The 21,537-nt window shown below is 43.8% G+C and overlaps 1 protein-coding gene and 1 non-coding gene across 2 annotated transcripts; both read right to left on the bottom strand.

Annotated features, from left to right (window-relative positions):
• Nucleotides 1–72: 72 nt before the first annotated feature.
• Nucleotides 73–19,948, bottom strand: LOC139384964 (importin-7-like). Its single transcript, XM_071129914.1, has 24 exons — nt 19,716–19,948; nt 13,579–13,660; nt 9,408–9,561; nt 9,125–9,283; nt 8,827–8,983; nt 8,371–8,460; nt 8,091–8,185; nt 7,649–7,733; nt 7,255–7,489; nt 6,999–7,075; nt 6,004–6,120; nt 5,696–5,785; nt 4,839–5,004; nt 4,534–4,694; nt 4,199–4,327; nt 3,532–3,598; nt 3,230–3,355; nt 3,028–3,125; nt 2,836–2,931; nt 2,501–2,721; nt 2,150–2,358; nt 1,761–1,967; nt 1,240–1,356; nt 73–1,110 (listed from the first exon to the last, which is right to left on the bottom strand). The coding sequence occupies exons 1-24, from the start codon at nt 19,797–19,799 to the stop codon at nt 1,010–1,012; spliced, it is 3,123 nt and encodes a 1,040-aa protein (XP_070986015.1). The 5' UTR covers nt 19,800–19,948; the 3' UTR covers nt 73–1,009.
• On the bottom strand, nt 6,320–6,450 carry LOC139385317 (small nucleolar RNA SNORA23). The gene has a single exon (XR_011628938.1). It is a non-coding gene; the product is annotated as a small nucleolar RNA SNORA23 (small nucleolar RNA).
• Nucleotides 19,949–21,537: the final 1,589 nt, after the last annotated feature.

Here is a 21,537-nt window from a genome sequence, read left to right as displayed (position 1 = left end):
CAAAATAGGCTCAAAATCAAATTACTGAGTGCACAACTGTGTAGCTGTTAGTAAACAGTCAAATGCATGTAATCCAACTTAACTTTTTTTTAATATGTTGTGTATATAGATGGTTCATTCATACACCAATCAAATGCTTGAGACCTTCATAATCAAGTCCAATTGTACATGCTTCAATGAAGCATCCAATTGACTTTGTGCTCACAACACGTCTTGTATCCAAACTGAACACCAAGAGCATTCTTTTTTCAGGAATCTAGAATGTTTCCACTTTAGCAGCAAAGTGATGCCACACATTATTCTACACCGTAACCAAAGTTACAGCGGTTTGTGTTTTAAATGGTCTTAATTGATTTAAAAATTGCAGTCTGATACAGAAGGCTAGGAGACCTGAACAATATGAAAGTGCTAGTCATTAAATTTACAGAGATCAGGCATCACCATAGTGCCATGAAGTATCCAATATGCTACATATGAATACACTTGACACCTTACAAATGCCTCTGGTTGTTTTAGCAAGGCTACTTAAAAATCAAGAACCTTGGCTTGTATATACATAACAAACATGAGAATTTGTTAATGCAGAAAATAACAGACAACACTACTGCCAGAGGTATAATCTTATCACGCACGGCCTTTTGGCCAAAACAGTGAAAATGATGAAACACTTAGTCCCATTATCAATTTCAAATTGTTAAGCCCTCCCATTTTGTTTAAGAGGGAAGAAAAAAAGTCCCCATCCTAGTATCCTCCACAGTGGATCCCAGAAGACAATGTTGTTTTGAGCTTATTTTTTCTCTTGCTTCAAGCTCAAGTTCTTGGTTTGTTTTCCCAGCCATTTGTTGCATTTGGTTGTCTTCCCACTTCTTCTGGTGCTATTTCCAATTTGATAGTCAGATTGAAGAGTCAGTGAGAAGAACCAGTTCTGGAACCACTACTTAAGGGAACAACACAAGCCTTTTTCACTTCACTACAATCAGTCAGAGTAATAAAAGGGAGAAGGGACGACTCAATTCATTCCTGGAGCGTTGCCTCCAAAGTTGAAATTAGTTGGCACCACTTCTGGCACTGTGAACTTGTATCCGCCATGCTTCTCGATCATTTTGGATTCTAGAATGAAGAAAATAGGGCAATTATACAACAGGCCAAGCATGGTAAGTGTTTATTTCCTATGATATTAAAACAATTAAATAAAAATTAACAGCTGTCTTATTGTATGACGGGGATACATTTACTTACCATGTGCTGCCCGTCTCTGGTCTGCAAGTGTGCCAATGTCATGTAGGTGTTTTCCTTGTTCCTCATCAAGGGTTTGTGTGAGTGCCTGGTACCATGCTGGGTCACGGGTCTGGATATCTGAGTTGGAGAAAAACATAGTTAACTTAAGATTTCCCTCCACTTTTATGTATGATTTACACTTAAGCAACATATTGCATTCATGTCTTCAATCCCGAGATCTCGTTTATATTGTGTTTTTAAACCTTCTCAGACAAATGCCTCGATGTCTTCAACTGAAGAACATGCTGCTGTGGGGAATTGAACGTGACCCTGATCCAGTGACCACTGACAGTGTCCCGTTCCGAATCATTATTATTTAATCACTTAAGATCTTGTACTAATAATGCACTTTAAATAACAGACCTTAATATTATGAAACAAATTTGTGAGTGTAAACACTTATTCACTGTTTATGTCCAATTTGTATCCTTAACTTGACGACCCATCACTAGCTTTGTGTGCCTGAAAGGTAGTCTCCTTACTCTGTAGTATGGCCTTGAAGATCTGGTATTCATCCACCAGGTTGTCTTCGTCATCTACAGCTGTAGTGTAGCCCTCCAGTGCAGTCTCCTCTGCGTCGTCCTCATCCCAGTCCTCATCATCCCCATCCTCTCCTGCATGCTTGGCCAGCATCTCCAAGTACTCCTGGCCCTCCTCATCAATGTCATCCTCATCACTGCCCAGCTCGACTGAGGAAAAGCACAATGGATTAATTTATTACTGATCAATCTACTAACACAACTCAAACCATCTACCAATGAAGTGCTCCTTGCAGCTGTATCTTGTTCTATTTAATTTAATATAGTAGGAAGCTTAAATAAGGGAGTGACAATGGGACTTATGAGTTCAGAGGATAGCACAAATGCCGTACCATTCTCCTCATCCTCCTCTCCATCTCCATCTCCATCTTCATCCTCATTCTCGTTCTCTGCTTGACAGGCGTAGGCCCTCTTGAGGCCGTTGAAGAGCAGGATGGCTGCGGGAAGCAGTTGGCCAGCCACCTGGTTGACAGCCTGGGGCCTCTGCTCCAAGTCAATGAGGGCACACAGGCCAAGCACACAGATCTTCCTATCGTGGAGCCTGGGGAATATTTTTTTTTATTTTTTTAAATGTAATCTTACAGTACATTTTTCCTCTCTACTTGATATCAAACTATATGGTGGACCAGAGAAACCAGACGAGCTGTAAATATATTAAACGTGAGCATCTTTCCTGGTCTTACCCCAGGAAGCAGTCAACGTCTTTGAGCCACTGGGAGATGAAGTGGTTGGTGATGGGCTCAGTGTTGTTTGGGAAGCGCAGGTTCTCCAGGGTGTTGAGCAGCAGAGGGGGGCTGTAGTACAGGGCAGCGATGGCCACTTGCAGACACATGGTCCTCAGCTCACTGGTCTTCACCTCCCTCGTCAGCCTCTCCAGCGCAGCAGCCACAAACAAGGGAACAACCTGCAGGAGCGGAAAAGAAAGTCTAAGGTGACTGACTGTATGTGCTTCTCAAAAGCAGTTACTTTGAATACAGTCGTAGCCATCCAAGATTTAGTGTAGAAGCCAGACACTTACCTGATCAATTCCGCGCCCTTTGCACTGCAGAATAACCACCTCCAACAGCTTGGCTGCATGACACTCTGGATCCTCACCTGGATCGCCAGTCAGAACCTGCATGGAAAACAGATCAACTTGTTTACACCCAGCAAAAATACACACCACCAATATGTGTGAAAAAAATTGCATAGCGGCTGTAAGTAACTGTACCTTCTTGCACATGCTGTAGATTATCTCCAGGTATTTAGTGTCAGACAGGAGAGTGTCTGTGTCAACCGTGACGTAGTTGTGAAGGAGAGGCATCATGTCTGAAATAGAGTCACATTCCACATTTAATATGGTGTTTGTGTATATAATAGTCAAATCACCATAACAGGCAAAGTTGAGACTAGCAGGTTGGTGAGCAGTATACCTGTAAAGTAGTCAAAGCCATCCTGCTGGAAGACCTCAAACACCAACGGGAGGAGCTGCCACATCTGTTGGGACACCTGCTGGCAGGTCAGGCTGTGTGCCAGAGACAGGATCTCCTCGTAGAACTCTGAAAATCAGCACATACACACAGGCTGGGTGTCAAAGAGGTAAACATAGGACAACCCCCCCAGAGTGAGTCAGTCACGTAAATGACTCTAGGCACCTCGCCCACCTGTAAGCGTCAGAGAGACGGGAGGACCCGGTTTGGAATGTGGTGGGACAGGAAGAGCAAGGGAGACTTACCCAGGACGTGCTGCTGCAGGACGGTGCCAATCACCTGCAGACATATACCCTCCAGCTGCTGGGTGATCTAAAACAGAAACCCCATTCATTTAGTTCGAGCACTGGAACACACACACACATACAGATTCACCATGAACATACAAGTGGTGTTGAAAGAGTAGATTTGATGATTTCATTGTGCAAGTAATTTCCAGAAAACCAAATACCTGTGGGTAGGCACATTGATAAAAACAACATCATAAGTCAACAGCTTTACTTTACACAGTCAACGACCACGAGTAGCATACCAAGAAGACATATCTAACTGTTGACCAACATTTGCTGGTTTGGCTGGTTCCAAGCCCCACGGTCCTGTGCGTCGGCGGACGTACGGGCAGAGAGCCACAGTGCTATTTCTAGAGGCATCAGCCTGCAAGGCACTTTGAAGAGAGAACAGTGTGTGTTTCCAGGAGCGGGTGGGCAGCTGGGAGTGTGCTGGCAGGCAGCAGTGTGAGCTGGGAGGGAAGCTGCTGTACTGAGTGGGTGTTTGGTTGAATGGCTGTAAGCAAATATGCCTTGTCCGAACTAGAATGGCCAATAGGGCAGGAGCCCATATCCTGTTTCTGTAGCATGAGACAGCTTGATGTACAAGTAGACCCCATGGACAGGACACCATGGCTGTACTCACCTCTTTGTGGTCCTCCACCACACTGAGCAGTGTGTCGATAGTGTTGAGGATGCCCATGGCTGTCACCGCCTTGTCGTCCCCTCCCTCCTCGTCAGGCCCCGTCTGGATGACCTGGTTGAAGGTCATCGCCTGAGGAGAGACGGGAATAACAGCCATAAGTGGGTTTTCCTGAGAGCAGAGTCTTTAAAACCAGACCAACATGGAACTAGGAGAAATGGTAATTTGACCTTATTCCCTCTCTCCATGGCTGACAAACATAACTGTAAATTGATCAAAGGAAGGAGACTTCCTGTGCAGGGCCTTTTTATGAGTCAGGCAGAGCACACACTCCTCACCAAGTGCTGTGTCATCTCCACAGCGATGGGCGTGACCTCTTCGCTGTACTCGCAGATCATCTTCTGGATGACGTTAGTGAGGTCATCGTTCTCCGTTTCACGCACAATGTGCAGGAGGGCCTGCATCACAGGCCGGATGAAGGGAGTGATATACTCTTTGGCTAAGAAAGAGGAAAAACATGACAGAGGAGCACTTAGTGATAATCAGCTATATCATTTGGATTCAAGAAGAACATTAACTATTAATGTTATTCAGCAAAGAAAAAGACTCTTCTGAGTCTGACAGTGGAGAGATAGCTAGCTACCTTTCTCCTGGTTGCTGATGAGGACCTGCAGGGCGATGGCTGCCTCCACTTTAACAGGCATCTCGTTGTCGTTGATCAGGCAGAGGCGGGTCAGCTCCAGGGCTGTCTGCAGGTTCTGGTCACTCTTAAACTTGACCTCACAGAAGTAATGAAGGACCCAACAGGCCTATGGGGGAAACACCAGAGATGGTGGTTAACACAGTTAACAAACTGGCTATAATTCTCCTAAATCTAGAATTTCTATCTAGAACCATCAAGATGTGAAGAGTTGAAAAGCCACTGCAATGACAGAGGCAGAACTGTCAGAAAACACGTTTTACCAAATCATTGTCATTAATATTATTGATACACTCAATCAAATGTATTTATAAAGCCCTTCTTACATCAGCTGATGTCAAAGTGCTGTACAGAAACGCAGCTTAAAACCCCAAACAGCAAGCAATGCAGGTATAGAAGCACGGTGGCTAGGAAAAACTCCCTAGAAAGGCCAGAACCTAGGACGAAACCTAGAGAGGAACCAGCCTAAACCTAGAGGAACCAGTCCTCTTCTGGCTGTGTCGGGTGGAGATTATAACAGAACATGGCCAAAATGTTCAAATGTTCATAGATGACCAGCAGGGTCAAATAATAATAATCACAGTGGTTGTCGAGGATGCAACAGGTCAGCACCTCAGGAGTAAATGTCAGTTGGCTTTTCAATGCCGATCATTCAGAGTATCTCTAACGCTCCTGCCGTCTCCAGACAGTTGAAAACAGCAGGTCTGGGACAGGTAGCATGTCCGGTGATCAGCTCACATGCTCTCCCCTTCTCCCCACTGGAGCCCTGGGACAGAATGATCTGGCAACGTGACACTTACTCTGGCTCTCATATAGCCCAGCTCACTGCGGAACAGAGTGAAGACGTGGTTCTGCAGCATGAACTCCATCTGGTCTTTATAGACCTTTTTCTGTTTCCAGGGGAGAGATGAAAATGAAAATCATGGTTAACAAAAATGCATTTAATGTATTTGACTGCCACGTGGGAGCCATAAAGGGAACTTAAGTGATAAAACAATTTGGCAAAATAGTTACACACCGAGTCAGCTACCTTATCTGATGAGTACATGGTCAGACCAAAGGTCAACTAGAAAAGAGGAGATAGCAGGTGGTGTTGGGGGTTAATCACCTTGAGCAGGATTTCAGCCAGAGAGCCAATCATGTGCAGCGCTCCATCCTTCTTCCTGGGGTCAGAGGTGGGCTCAGTGAGGATCTGATAACAGAAGCCCATGGTTTTCTGAAGAACCTAGAGAATAAAGAAATGCATTCAGTCAAATGTGCTGCTTCTGTGTATCCTGGCTAACTGCTACACATTAACATCAAACACCTCTGATATGTCCCAAATGGCACACTAATCCATGCATAGTGCACTACTTTTGACCAGGGCCCATGGGTTAGTGCACTATGTAGGGAATAGGGTGCCATTTGAGATGCAAGCCAGGAGAGTTTGTGGGAGAGTATGGAGGCTGGCCCGTGGTGAGGAGTCAGAGACGTCACAGGTCAGTACTATGATCTCCAGTGGCTCTATGGCCGCACAGACTATAAGACACAGCCAGACGGCAGCACGTAACATGGACAGGCACCAGCATCACCCACAGCCAAAACGGAATAGAACTACCTCCATGCTAAAACAACACCTACATTTAGAACAGAAAGAAAGCCGTAATAAAGCCGTAATATGTAACACATCTGACTAAGGAGCTACAGCAACTAAAGTAGTGCTTTCTTCCAGCTATGCTCCTTTGTTTGCCAGTGTTCTCCTGGCTCGACACGTCCACAGACCGGTTCCAACAGCTCTGTACTGTTGTTGGAGCAACGGGGCGCTAATGAGATCCACAGCAGGACAGGGCGGAGGAATGGGCAAGGCCATAAATAAGGGCAGGAGTGAGGCCAGTAGAGAGAGAAAAAATATAATAAAACAGGCACCGGGCCACGCGTCCCAAATAGCACCCTATTCCCAATATAGTGCACTACTTTTGAACAGGGTTCTGGGCAGAAGAAATTAGTAGTGCACTATATAGGGAATAGGGTGCCATTTGGGATGAAACAGGATCACATCATGGCAGGCTGTTGACCCTGCCAGGACCAGGAAGACTCAGCTTTCACATCAGAACCACAACTCACTTCTTTCCTCTTGTTGCAGGAGGTGAAGAGCAGGGTCTGAGCTGCCGTGGTGGGAGAGATGAAATCCTCGAACACATCTGAGACAGGACAGAGTCAGCAGATCAGATGGCACATTGCATTGGTTTGTTAGAATAGCTTTACACAGTTAAATCTTTGAACTGATCACTTCCAGGCAGTCTGATTCCAGGACATTCCTTCTGGATGACAAACACTTTGGAAATCAGAGAAATATTCCGTAAACAAGAATGGCGCTTACCAAACTTCATGCGAATGTACTCGTATGGGTCCTCCTCCCACAACTCCTGGTCACTGTCCGTGTAGCACATGAGGGGGAAAACCACGTCCTGAATGATGCCCTGGATATGTGGCTTCAGGTTCTTCCAGGTGACAGCGTGTGCGATTCCCTGGTTAATATAGTTGAGTGTCTGCTGGAGGACTCTGGGAGCCACGTATTGCTTCTCCTTGTACTGATATAAGACCTTCAGCAGCACCTACAGACAGACAGACAGATCAGTTCCCTCTGGATGAGATCAGACTCCCATGCAGACAGACACAGTTGAAAGGCAACCTTCTGTCCCTCAGTCAATCCCAGTTCATGCATCACACATCTTTCAGCTCAGACAAAGCCAAGAGCGGCCTTAGCCTCTCACCTGTTGTGCTGCCACTGCGTATCCCTTGAGGAAGAGATCGGCAAACTCTGTGTACTCTTTGGTAGTGTTGCCTGGGCTGCCATACCTGGGAGGGGTTTAAAGATGCTTTCACATGTTAATATACACCGAACCAAAATATAAACACAACACAAAGTGTTGGTCCCATGTTTCATGAGCTGACATTTAAGATCCCAGACATTTTCCATATGCACAAAAGGTTACTCTCCAATTTTGTGCACACATTTGTTTACATCCCTGCTAGTGAGCATTTCTCCTTTGTCAAGATAATCTATCCACCAGACAGGTAATAATGATAAGTGACATCATTAAGGGGTTATCACTTTCACCTGGTCAGTCTCATGGAAAGAGTAGGTGTTCATAATGTTCTGTACACTCAGTGTAGTACAGTGACAGTGTGCTGGGGTGGTTTGAGTAGGCTTACCTCTCAAAGAGCCTGGCTAGGATGTGGAGGGCCCACTTCTTACACTTCCACCAGGGCAGCTCAGGTCTCTCGTCCTCATCCACCTGCAAGGTCTCCTGTGAGGCACAGACAGGGAAGGAGGGGAGAAAGAGAAGAAGAAAAAGAAAAAAAAGCTTTCTTTCAACTAGCAGCAATTAAAATAAACCAAACAAACTACAGCTAATCTGTTTGGGAGCTACTTGATTTGCAGTCAACCTATTTGTGCTCCCTCCTTGCCCTACCACAGTAAATCTGCCCTCACCGGAGGCACGTCTCTATCCACCACTGTCTTCAGGATCTCCATCCACTCCGTCAGGTTCTGTCGGTTGATCAGCTCCAGGGGGAGGTTATACTGTGGACAGAGAAAAGGAGAAACCCTGTCTATTCAATTCAAAAAGCTTTGTTGTCGTTCCAATGGACAGACAGAAAACCCTAGACAGCAGTGCAGTCTGGCATGCTGAGGGGGACAGGTCTAGCCCAGTGGCCCTGACATGGACCAGATGGTCCTCAGCCCCCCCCCCCCCCCCTCCTACAAGACAACCATAATAGACCCATCTCCAAACCCAGTATTATGGAAGTAGTAGCTAAATACCTGGACAATTCAGCTATACATCCACATTTAGACAAGTACCATACACTCCCTCCCTATACAATCAACACAGACTAATATGTACACAACTTCTAAGAAGGTGAGCGTGACAGATATGGTCAGTAGTACCTGGAAGAGGGCGTAGAGGATCTTGAAGATCTGTTTTTGCACCAGGACAGATTCACTGGAAGGGTCAGGGAGCAGCTGGATGAAGCGGTCCTTCAGCATGGGCATGAAGATCTGCATGGCCGCCACCAGAGGACTGCGCTCGTCTGGCTTCTTGTACCTGTCAAACACACAATCAGAAACATCAGCCACCCGAAGACATAGCAAACAGCTCTATAATACAGTCTCTGTTCCAAATGGCACCCCATTCCCTAAATGGTTGGGACACAAACATGGTCACTCTAAAACAAGGAGTCCTTACTCATAGTTTTTAACCAGCTGGTAGAGGCAGAGCAGGATGCCCAGCCAGCCGGCACTGTTATCTGACTGCAGGTAGAAGCCAATCTTGTCCACGATGGCAGTCCACTTGCCGGGGTAGTCGTGTTTAATCATGTGGTGGATGCATGTCGTCAGCTGCACTCTGAAGGGTTAGACAGGAGAAAGGTTGGAAGACGATCTGGTTGAGCAGAGCTACCTCTACCCCTATCCCCCCTCTTCTGGCGCTGTGCAGTGAGCTGAGCAGCCACAGGGTGGTGGTCAGTTACCTGATGCGCTCGGGGGAGTGGATGATTGCCTCCACAATGTTGTCACGGATAAACTGCCTGTCCTCCTCTGGTATGTTATTGACAGGCGTCTCCGTGCTGGTACCGTCCCCCTCGCTCCAGTGCTGGGTCACCATGTTCTTTAGGTAGATCACCCCTGGGGAGGGGAGAGGGGGACATTCAACTGACTAAACATAAGACAGGCTTCATAGAGATCCTATTAATATTGGATTACATACAGTGCATTCACAAAGTATTCAGACCCCTTAACCTTTTCCACATTCTGTTATGTAACAGCCTTATTACAAAATTGATTGAAATGCCCCCCCCCTCAAAATACTGCACAATGACAAAATAAAATCTGAAGAAATTGCACATTTATTAATAATAAACTGAAATATCACATTTACATTAGTATTTAGACTCTTTACTCAGTACTTTGTTGATGCACCTTTGGCAGCGATTACAGCCTTGAGTCTTATTTGGTATGACGCTATAAGCTTGGCACACCTGTTTTTGGAGAGTTCCTTGCATTATTCTCTGCAGATCCTCTCAAGCTCTGTTAGGTTGGATGGGGAGCGTTGATGCACAGCTATTGTCAGGTCTCAAAGACATTGAGGCTTGTACCGAAGCCACTCCTCAGTTGTCGTGTCGGCTGTGTGCTTAGTTAGGGTCGTTGTCATGTTGGAAGGTGAACCTTGGCCCTAGTCTGAGGCCATGAGCGCTCTGGAGCAGGTTATCATCAAGATCTCTGCTCTGTTCATCTTTCCCTCGATGCTGACTAGTCTCCCAGTACCTGCAGCTGAAAAACATCCCCACATCATGATGCTGCCACCACCATGCTTCAACGTAGGGATGGTATTGGCCATGTGCTGAGCAATGCCTGGTTTCCTCCAGACGTGAGGTCAATCTTGGTTTCATTAGACCAGAGAATCTTGTTTCTCATGGTTTGAGAGTCCTTTAGGTGCCTTTTGGCAAACTCCAAGCGGGCAGCCATATGCCTTTTACTGGGGAGTGGCTTTCGTCTGGCAACTCTACCATAAAGGCCTGATTGTTGGAGTGCTGCAGAGACGGTTGTCCTTCTGAAAGGTTCTCCCATCTCTACAGAGGAACTCTAGAGCTCTGTCAGTGACCATCGGGTTCTTGGTTACCTCCCTGACCAAGGCCCTTATCCCCAAATGCTCAGTTTGGCCGGGCTGTCAGCTCTAGGAAGAGTCTTGGTGGTTCCAAACTTCATCCATTTAAGAATTATGGAGGCCACTCTGTTCGTGGGGACCTTCAATGCTGCAGAAATGTTTTGGTACTCTTCCCCAGATCTGTGCCTCGACACAATCCTGTCCCGGAGCTCTACGGACAATTCCTTCTACCTCATGGCTTGGTTTTTGCTCTGACATGCTCTGTCAACTGTGGGACCTTATATAGATAGGTGTGTGCCTTTCCAAATCATGTCTAATAAATTGAGTTTACCACAGGTTGACTCCAATCAAGTTGTAGAAACATCTCAATGATGATCAATGGAAACAGGATGCACCTGAGCTCAATTTCATGTCTTGTTGCTAAGGGTCTGAATACTTATGTAAATAAGATTCTCTTCATATAATTGCGTACATTTTTTTTTTTATTGAATCATTTATCATTTAGGGTAGATTGATGAGAACATGTTTTTATTTAATGCATTTTAGAATAAGACTAATGTAATAAAACGTGGAAAACGGGAGGGGTCTGACTACTTCCGAATGCACTATATGTAATTATATGGCAGGATTAATGTACAGCTGGTATTCCATCACCTTAGATTTAATTAATGCAAATCATATGATATTGAAGTAAAATCTGCTTTGATAATGGGGTTTAAATTGAACCCTTCCAATTCCTATGGATTTCCATGGAATTGCAGCTGGTTAAAGTGGCACAATATTCCCCACATCTCTTTAAATCACTTAATATCAGGGAGATCTCTAAATTGTTAGAGTGAGTCAGTGTGACATTGGGAGGTGTGAAAGAGTCCATCAGCCTAGATAGCAGAAGCAGATCTCATGACCAGCACATTCACTGTGACTCCTCTCATGTTGTGCTCAGGCTGAGAGGGAGTAGCAGTCGGCCGGGGGAGTAAGAGGAGTACTTCTAGGCCCCTTTAAGAGCCCACACCTCTCCTCTGTCAACACACTAGCATGGCCCTGTTCATTAGCACTCCCCATCCAAACAAGGAGTCACTCAAATATTCATCCTTCCTCTACCCCCTGAAATTACAGCTCACATCTCTGCCTCCATCTTCATCTGATAAAATCAGAGCAGAGCAGCAGAAAGAGGCCTAATTCCTTAAGTGAGTCATAGAACAGAAGTGTAAAAGTGTAATTTAGTTAGGGGTTTGCAATAGTTCCCCCTCTCTGAATTTGGAGTACGGGTGTGAATTATTCTACAGAGCCACAATGGAGCGTCTGAGGTCAGTGGCTCGCAGGCAGGCCGGGGCGGTTGACAGGGGCTGAGGGACAGGCCAGGCGGTGTATAGGGACAGGCCAGGCGGTGGACAGAGGGGGATAGGCCAGGCCAGGCAGTGCATGGGGGACAGGCCAGGCAGTGGATAGGGGAGGGGGCAGGCCAGGCAGTGGATAGAGGGGGACAGACAGGCCAGGCAGTGGATAGGAAGGGGACAGGCCAGGCAGGGGTCAGACAGACTGCTGACACGTGACAGCTAGCTGGGAAGTCATAATCCTGCCAGTCAGTGCTGACACAGCAAGACTCTCACAACCACCCTCCCCAACCCATTAATGTCCCCCTCTGCCCAGTCCAACACTCAACGTCCCCCTAGCCCACACAATGAGGCAGGGAATAGATGATTCCTGAAATTGCAAATGATGCAATTGCCTATAATAGTGTGACAGGTTTGAAAAAAACAAACCACGACAAAAAATATATGCTATTATCTGCCATTAGCAGGCAGGCATTTGCCCTCAATAGGAGAGGGACCTGGGTCTGATCGCACTGCCTTTATGGAATCCCAGACATTTGCCTGCTAGCTACGGAATCGCTTAGCTCCTCCCTTTGTGTCAGATTACAGCAAATGAGCCTCATTACCGCGGAACTTGTGGCCAAAGTGCCGAGTGTGAAGTTCCTGTGGAGGTGCCAAGCCAACATTTAAGCATCTGTTAACCAATGGCGTGCCACCATTGCAGCTGCATTAACTTAATGCAATTGGTCTGAATCGGAGTCCGGTGCAGAAGGGCTCAATGGCAGGCCAAAGAGCACAGTCACAAGAAGGATAGCATTTCTGCTCAACACACCAGTTCCTGGAGAGGTTTGCTTAGAAATGTTCAGGCCATCTGTTTGACAAGAGGCACACAGATTAGCACCCAACGCATAAGGCAGGATGGGCTGCTGCCATGTTAGACTTTTCTCCAGGCTGTCATATTACTATTGTGTTGTTGAAGCAAACTACAATGTCGAAGAACTGACAAGATAGAAGTTAGGACATGATGCTATGGGTGAGCACAATTGAATACGCTAGCGTGGAGTCTAGCAGCACGTTGAAAATGACAGGCTCTGTCTGGTAGCCACCTGAGGACGGCACACATTTTAAATGTAATAAAAGTCAATGAGCCACTGATCAAGAGCAGATCATCCTAACATATAAATTGCACATCATTACCAGAGAGGCATGTGTGATACATGGACAGGCTACCAACAACCCCTCACACGGAGCATCTCAAACATGTGGAAGGTTATTTTCTAACAAAGGCAGCTGTATCAATGACTAGACACACTGTCCAGGCCAAGCAACTATAGATTTCACTAGAGCCCCCCTAGCAGACTAAAAGAAGTGTGAAATCTCAATGCCGTAGGACAGGATAAAATAAGCTGCAACAGTAGCATAATAAAAGATGGCATCATATACAACAAAAACACCTTTCTTCTCTTTCTATCATGTGTGTATCTTGGTGAACAAATGTACAAGTTCATGGGAAATTGGTCAGTCTTCACAATATGACTGGTGTCATCCGTGTGGGAGCTGTGACAGTCAGGGCAGGGGTCATCTTTGAGAAAGCGTGCTCAGTTCATTTGAGCTACAGTTGTAGATACTCTTCTCACCGTTCAGTTCCGGTGAATTTCCATCTGCAAGAGAGCCCAGAACCCCACCCCACATCATCATAATAAATACCCATCCTCTGAAACTCACCTGCTTGTCTGACAGGCAAATCTAACTGATCAGACATGGTGACTTGCAGCAGAGCTGACACAAAATTCACCTGGGTGTGACCCTGTAAATAAAAGCAGGAAAGGATGCATGAATATCAAACACTGATGTGTATTTGACCTAAATCAGCAAAACAGTGTATAACAAACATCTTCAGCCATTTGACTCCTTGCTGTCCCCAGTCCACCTGGTCTTGCTGCTGCTCCAGTTTAGTAGTAGTGGTAGTAGTAGGTTTAATTGGTTTCTCAGTCTAAGACTGAAATGTACACCAATTTAGTCATAACATCAATCATATATAATTAGCAGATCCTAAAGTAGCAAAACACTTAATATAATACATTGGTAAAATATACAATATATGTAAACAAAACAACAATGACAAGTTTAAGGGTGACAGGGAAGACATTTGCCCTGGGCTATATGGTGTATGCATGATCAGTGTAGTGAAGAATGGGATGGTAGAGTTCTGACAGCGGCCTGTACGTGTCATGGGAGTGTTCAGTTTGTGGCTGTTGCGGGTTTCCTGTCCAGTAATCTGCGGTCTGCTTGGATGGAGCCAGTCTGCAAACTGGGAGTTCGTACTCTGTTTATGCAAGCAGAAGAGAGGGGTAGCACTCCTCGAACACCCACTATTTTATCTAGTGCACCAAATTCCACCTCACTACCGGTCTTTGTTGCCGACTGCAGTACCCAGCAGCGACTGATAGCCTCCCCCGTTAAGGTAAGTGATTCATCAACAGTTTCAACTGTTCTGCCTGTTGCTATGGAACCCTGACCTGTTCACCAGAAGTGCTACCTTGTCCTGGACCTGCTGCTTCCAACTCTCTCTACCAAACCTTCTCTCTCTAACTCAGAATGACCAGCTATGAAAAGCCAACTGACATTTACTCCTAAGGTGCTGACCTGTTGCACCCCGTACAACCACTGATTATTATTATTATTTGACCCTGCTGGTCAACTATGGACGTTTGAACATCTTGGCCATGTACTGTTATATTCGCCACCCGGCACAGCCAGAAGAGGACTGGCCACCCCTCAGAGCTTGGTTCCTCTAGGCTTCTTCCTAGGGAGTTTTCCCTAGCCACCATGCTTCTACATCTTCATTAGAGGCTGACCGATTAATTAGGGCCGATTTCAAGTTATGGCGATCGGTAATCGGCATGTTTGCAAGCCGATTATGGCCGATTACATTGCACTCCGCGAGGAGACTCCGAGGCCGGCTGACCACCTGTTACACGAGGGCAGCAAGGAGCCAAAGTAAGTTGCTAGCTAACATGAAACATATCTTATAAAATACAATGAATCTTAACATAATCACTAGTTAACTACACATGGTTGATATTACTAGTTTAACTAGCTTGTCCTGCGTTGCATATAATCAATGCGGTGTTTGTTAATGCATCATCGAATCACAGCCTACTTCGCCAAACGGGTGATGATTTAACAAGCGCATTCGTGAAAAAAAGCACTGCCGTTGCACCAATGTACCTAACCATAAACATCAATGCCTTTCTTAAAATCAATGCACAAGTTAGCAGGCAATATTAACTAGGGAAATTGTGTCACTTTTCTTGTGTTCTGTGCAAGCAGAGTTAGTGTATATGCAGCAGTTTGGCCTGCCTGGCTCGTTGCGAACTGTATGAAGACCATTTCTTCCTAACAAAGACCGTAAATAATTTGCCAGAATTTTACATAATTATGACATAACATTGAAGGTTGTGCAATGCAACCGCAATATTTAGACTTAGATGCCACCCATTCGATAAAACACGGAACGGTTCATTTGTTTTCGAAATGATAGGTCATTAATACGGTCAAATCAGGAAACTAAGGCTCGTATTTCCTTGTGTTTTATTATAATTAAGTCTGATTTGATATAGCAGTCTGAGCAGTGGTAGGCAGCAGCGGCAGGCTCGTAAGCATTAATTCAAACAGCACTTTCCTGCGTTTGCCAGTAGCTCTTCGCAATGCTTGAAGCACAGCGCTGTTAATGACTTCAAGCCTATAAACTCCCGAGATTAGGCTGGCAATACTAGTGCCTATAAGAACATCCAATTGTCAAAGGTAAATGAAATACAAATGGTATAGATAGAAATACAGTCCTATAATTCCTAATAAATACAACCTAAAACTGCTTACCTGGGAATATCGAAAACCCATGTTAAAAGGAACCACCAGCTTTCACATGTTCTCATGTTCTGAGCAAGGAACTTAAACATTAGCTTTTTTTTTTTTTACATGGCACATATTGCACTTCTACCTTCTTCTCAAACACTGTTTTTGCATTATTTAAACCATATTGAACATGTTTCATTATTTATTTGAGCCTAAATTGATTTTATTTATGTATTATATTATGTAAAAAAATCAATTAAAAAAAGTGTTAATTCAGTATTGTTGTAATTGCCATTATTACACATTTTTCAACGCTGATACTGAAACTTCTGTTATTGACCAAATACTTATTTTCCACCATAATTTGCAAATATATTCATTCAAAATCCTACCATGTGATTTTCCCCCCTCATTTTGTCTTTCATAGTTGAAGTGTACCTATGATGAAAATTACAGGCCTCTCATCTTTTTAAGTCAGAGAACTTGCACAATTGGTGGCTGACTAAATACTTTTTTGCCCCACTGTACAAGACTGCAGCATACTTTTTACATTATCATTGATCACATAAGTTTTTTATTTTATTTAACTAGGCAAGTCAGCTAAGAACAAATTCTTACTTTCAATGACGGCCTAGGAACAGTGGGTTAACTGCCTTGTTCATGGGCAGAACGACAGATGTTTAACCTTGTCAGCTCAGGGATTCGGGAATGAAAATGGGTCTCAATGCTTTGCCCCCCACATATCCTTATATCACTTGCTATATTAAATGAATGCTGTTCAGGCTTAACTGCTCCAGATGAGTCAAACGTAAGATAGGAAAAATAGCCTACTACCCTCCTTTCCCGGTAGATAACAATGCACCCAGACCTCTCCCTGGATACCACACAACATGACTCAGATCTAACAATCCAACTGCACATTCTTGTTCTGTGGATTGAAAATCTGGGCATTGTATATTCTGTTGTCACGAAAAACAAAACGACCTCAGATTGTTGAGTGGAGATGTTCATGTACAGTTGTGGCCAAAAGTTGAGAAAGACAATTATTTTCACCAAGTCTGCTGCCTCAGTTTGTATGATGGCAATTTGCACATACTCCAGAATGTTATGAAAAGTGATCAGATGAAATGCAATTAATTGCAAAGTCCCTCTTTGCCATGCAAATGAACTGAATCCCCAAAACGTTTCCACTGCATATCAGCCCTGCCACAAAAGGACCAGCTGACATGTCAGTGATTCTCTCGTAAACACAGGTGTGAGTGTTGACAAGGCTGGAGATCACTCTGTCATTCTGATTGAGTTCAAATAACAGACTGGAAGCTTCAAAAGGAGGGTGGTGCTTGGAATCATTGTTCTTCCTCTGTCAACCATGGTTACCTATAAGGAAACACGTGCAGTCATCATTGCTTTGCACAAAAAGGGCTTCACAGGCAAGGATATTGCTGCCAGTAAGATTGCACCTAAATCAATAATTTATCGGATCTCAAGAACTTCAAGGAGAGGGGTTCAATTGTTGTGAAGGCTTCAGGGCGCCCAAGTCCAGCAAGCACCAGGACCATCTCCTAAAGTTGATTCAGCTGCGGGATCGGGGCACCACCAGTACAGAGCTTGCTCAGGAATGGCAGCAGGCAGGTGTGAGTGCATCTGCACACACAGTGAGGCAAAGACGTTTGGAGGATGGCCTGGTGTCAAGATGGGCAGCAAAGAAGCCACTTCTCTCCAGGAAAAACCCCAGGGACAGACTGATATTCTGCAAAAGGTACAAGGATTGGACTGCTGAGGACTGGTGTAAAGTCATTTTCTCTGATGAATCCCAGTTCCGATTGTTTGGGGCATCCGGAAAAAAGCTTGTCCGGAGAAGACAAGGTGAGCGCTACCATCAGTCCTGTGTCATGCCAAAACAGTAAAACATTCTGAGACCATTCATGTGTGGGGTTGCTTCTCAGCCAAGGGAGTGGGCTCACTCACAATTCTGCTTAAGAACACAGCCACGAATAAAGAATGGTACCAACACATCCTCCGAGAGCAACTTCTCCCAACCACCCAGGAACAGTTTGGTGACGAACAATGCCTTTTCCAGCACGATGGAGCACCTTGCCATAAGGCAAAAGTAATAACTAAGTGGCTCGGGGAACAAAACATCAATATTTTGGGTCCATGGCCAGGAAACTCCCCAGACTGTAATCCCATTGAGAACTTGTGGTCAATCCTCAAGAGGCGGGCAGACAAACAAAAACCCACAAATTCTGACAAACTCCAAGCATTGATTATGCAAGAATGGGCTGCCATCAGTGGCCCAGAAGTTAATTGACAGTATGCCAGGGCGGATTGCAGAGGTCTTGAAAAAGAAGGATCAACACTGCAAATATTGACTCTTTGCATCAACTTCATGTAATTGTCAATAAAAGCCTTTGGCACTTATGAAATGCTTGTAATTATACTTCAGTATTCCATAGTTACATCTGACAAAAAATATCTAAAGACACTGAAGCAGCAAACTTTGTGGAAATTAATATTTGTGTCATTCTCAAAACTTTTGGCCACGACTGTACATTTTATTTTTGAGCCTTGCTAGGCCTACTCTTATCAAACTAGTTAGCTAATAATACGTTCGAGCTGATGACACACAATATGGACATATCACAGAAACAACAACTTCACTTAAAGTTCACCTAAACCCCAGTTACATGACAACACCGTACATCTATCGTTCTAAGGATATCATAGCCGATAACATACCAGAGTATATTTGACACTTGCCCAAGACTTCCTCCTACTAGCTAGCGAGCGAAACATGGCTAACTATGTGACTATAAAATAATTCACGCCGTCCGTATATGTTAGTTATCAATGGCACGTCTATATTTGACATATAGTCGACATCTAGACAATGATAATAGGCCATGTTGCACATAGCTGGCTATTTAATTTGTAAGGCTAACATTAGCGAAAGAATTTGCGCACGCGGACAGCTCATCGAATGACTCAATGTAATTGATGTAACACTAGCCGCAAAAGGTTGCTAACGTAGCGCTAGCCAGCGAACATTCACTTTCCCTTTCACAAATGAGGTACAAACAAAATGTTTGCCATGTTAATAAATGCGTAGCTATTATTAATAACGATTGCTATTGTTTACGTTGTGTCTTGCAAGTTAACTAACGTTGGATAAATCAAACCTACCTAGCTAGTTAGCAAATATTAGTTAGCTTGCTAGTTAGCTACGTTCATGGAAGTCAAAGCCAGCAAGCTAAATAATAATGTAACATTAGCTACTCTCATATTAGACGTACATTTATACATGATAGGAAAGTAGTTTGATGATAAAAGCTTGAATAACTAACGTTACACCTGTCAATTCGTCCGATTGGTGACATTTTGGCTGACTAACCAGTTTAGTTAGGCATCTAAAATCAACGGGCTAGCTAGTTAGCATTATTGCTGTGCATGTCAGCAGTAAAATTTTAATAAAATACACCTGACATGTGATTCACTTAGCCAACTTGCTAATACAGATTTTCGAACTTTTAGCAAACGCTACCTACATTCGTATACTATATCGCATGATTTAGTTAGTTTAGACCAAACTTGTATAAATAATGGCAAAAATGTGTCTTTCCAACGACTCAAACATGATACATCAGCTAGGCCAAAAGCAAGCATTGTGCAAAAATGCTTTTTACTGCGTAGCTAGCAGCTAATTATCAAGGAAGCTAATGCTAACTTCCGCACGTTTTTAAAGAACCAACTGAGGGTAGATGGGGTGGATTCGCTTGGAGTTGCCGATCTTGGTGTTCAAATATAATTCGAAACTTTGATATTACACCCGTAACGGCAAAAGTCACATGTATTCACCGAAACATATGTCGAATAGAAAATATTTGATCTGTCAAAGTTCTGAACTGACTCTGGTCTCCCACAGCCACAAGCTAGGAGGACTCCATTCCATCTTTGATGTGTGACACAACAGAAGAGGCCCGATTAGCACCATCACAAGTTTTTACCTCGTTCAGCTGTCTCTCCGCGGCCTCACGCAAGTTTGGGTCCATGGTACCCCGAAGGGCCTCGATCAATACGTTAGGATCCATAGCTAAATCTGGTATGGCTCGGATTCAGTATTTCTGTGGTCTATGAATTCCCAGTCAATGCGCACATGGACGCACGGCTCTTCAGTTACCGGCGCGAAAGGAAGAAGTGAATGAAGTACCCGGATAGATCAGCGCCAAATTTCTCCAACACGAACATCCGCTTCGAACTATTGCACTCTAGGAGTTGTAGTTTTACATGTGTGATATCAATTCAATTCAAGGGGCTTTATTGGCATGGGAAACATGTGTTAACATTGACAAAGCAAGAGAGGTAGATGATATACAAAAGTGAAATAAACATTACAAATTAACAGTAAACATTACACATACAGAAGTTTCAAAACTCTCTCTCACACGGTCTTACGGTCAGTAAATAAAGACACTGCTGGTAATGAGAACAAAATATGAAAATGGAAAGCATGTCATTGCAGTTGGCTAGTAGATTTGAATTTTTCAGCACCATTGAGGTGTCCAAATATCTTAGAAAATATGGTAGTAATCTTGCTAAGACCAGAAGAGCTGAGGAGGAAAAGGTGATCATTAAGATAACTTCCCTTTCTCAGAGGTCCCCAGCCGACCTCTTGGGGGAGGAGAAGATGGAACTAATTGAGTTACAAAATAAACTGGATAATATATATAAATTAAAAGCAGAAGGAGCCTTTATTAGATCTAGGAAAAAATGGATTGAGGAGGGAGAACAGAATTCATCCTATTTCTTTAGACTTTAGAAATTTCACTCTGAAAATAACACTATCCATAAGTTAAACATTGATGGTGTTATTACAGATGACCAAACATTAATCGCTAAATACTGTAGCAATTTTTACAGAAAATTGTATAGCTCAACGTACTGGCAGGAATCCACAGATATATTTTTTAACTCACTGAATAATGTTCACTCTATCAGTGATATAGAATCTAAACAGTGTGATGAACCCATCAAAGTTGAAGAGATTATAGTCTATCAAACATCTAAAGAACAATAAATCACCAGGTGTTGATGGAATTACATCAGAATTTTACAAATTATTTTCTGAACAAGTAGCTCCCTTCCTATTTGAAGTCTTTTTAGAGAGTATTAAAAACAATGTTCTCCCTCCTACAATGAGTGAGGGGTTAATAACACTGATACCTAAGCCTAAAAAAGAAGGGCTGCTCATCGATAACTGGCGTCCAATTTGTCTTCTTAATAATGACTATAAGATATTAGCCTTACTACTTGCAAAAATAATTAAAGAAGTCCTGGATGCAATCATTGATGAAACACAGTCTAGCTTCATGAGGAACAGACATATTTCTAACAATGTCAGACTAGTATTAGACGTACTTGACTACTCAGACCTAATAACTGAGGATAGCTTCATATTATTTTTAGATTTTTATAAAGCATTTGACACAGTAGAGCATCAGTTTCTCTTCCACTCCCTTGAGAGACTTGGCTTTGGGGATTTTTTCTGTAAGGCTATTAAGACTCTCTATGCAAATGGTAACAGCTCTATCAAATTGAAATATGGCACCTCACCTAGATTTGAGTTAAAGAGAGGAATTAGGCAAGGTTGTCCTATCTCTCCGTACCTGTTTTTATTAATCACCCAACTTCTTGCAAATTCTTTAAATAATAGTCCTGTACAAGGTATTTCCATAGCTGGTAAAGAAATTATTATAAGCCAGCTGGCTGACGATACTACACTTTTTCTGAAAGACGCTAACCAAATTCCCATATCGATCAATGTGATAT

Source organism: Oncorhynchus clarkii, chromosome 26 (genome assembly GCF_045791955.1).
Source record: "Oncorhynchus clarkii lewisi isolate Uvic-CL-2024 chromosome 26, UVic_Ocla_1.0, whole genome shotgun sequence".
Classification (NCBI taxonomy): Eukaryota; Metazoa; Chordata; class Actinopteri; order Salmoniformes; family Salmonidae; genus Oncorhynchus; species Oncorhynchus clarkii.
This window is presented reverse-complemented; position numbering and strand designations above follow the sequence as displayed.

Excerpts from the sequence above, each read along its gene's own strand:
- LOC139384964 (XM_071129914.1), bottom strand. The coding sequence starts at position 19,799 with ATGGATCCTAACGTATTGATCGAGGCCCTTCGGGGTACCATGGACCCA. Across the intron at positions 13,661-19,715 it reads CGGAGAGACAGCTGAACGAG|GGTCACACCCAGGTGAATTT; the intron begins GTAAAAACTTGT and ends TTTTATTTACAG. Across the intron at positions 7,490-7,648 it reads ACGCAGTGGCAGCACAACAG|GTGCTGCTGAAGGTCTTATA; the intron begins GTGAGAGGCTAA and ends GTCTGTCTGTAG.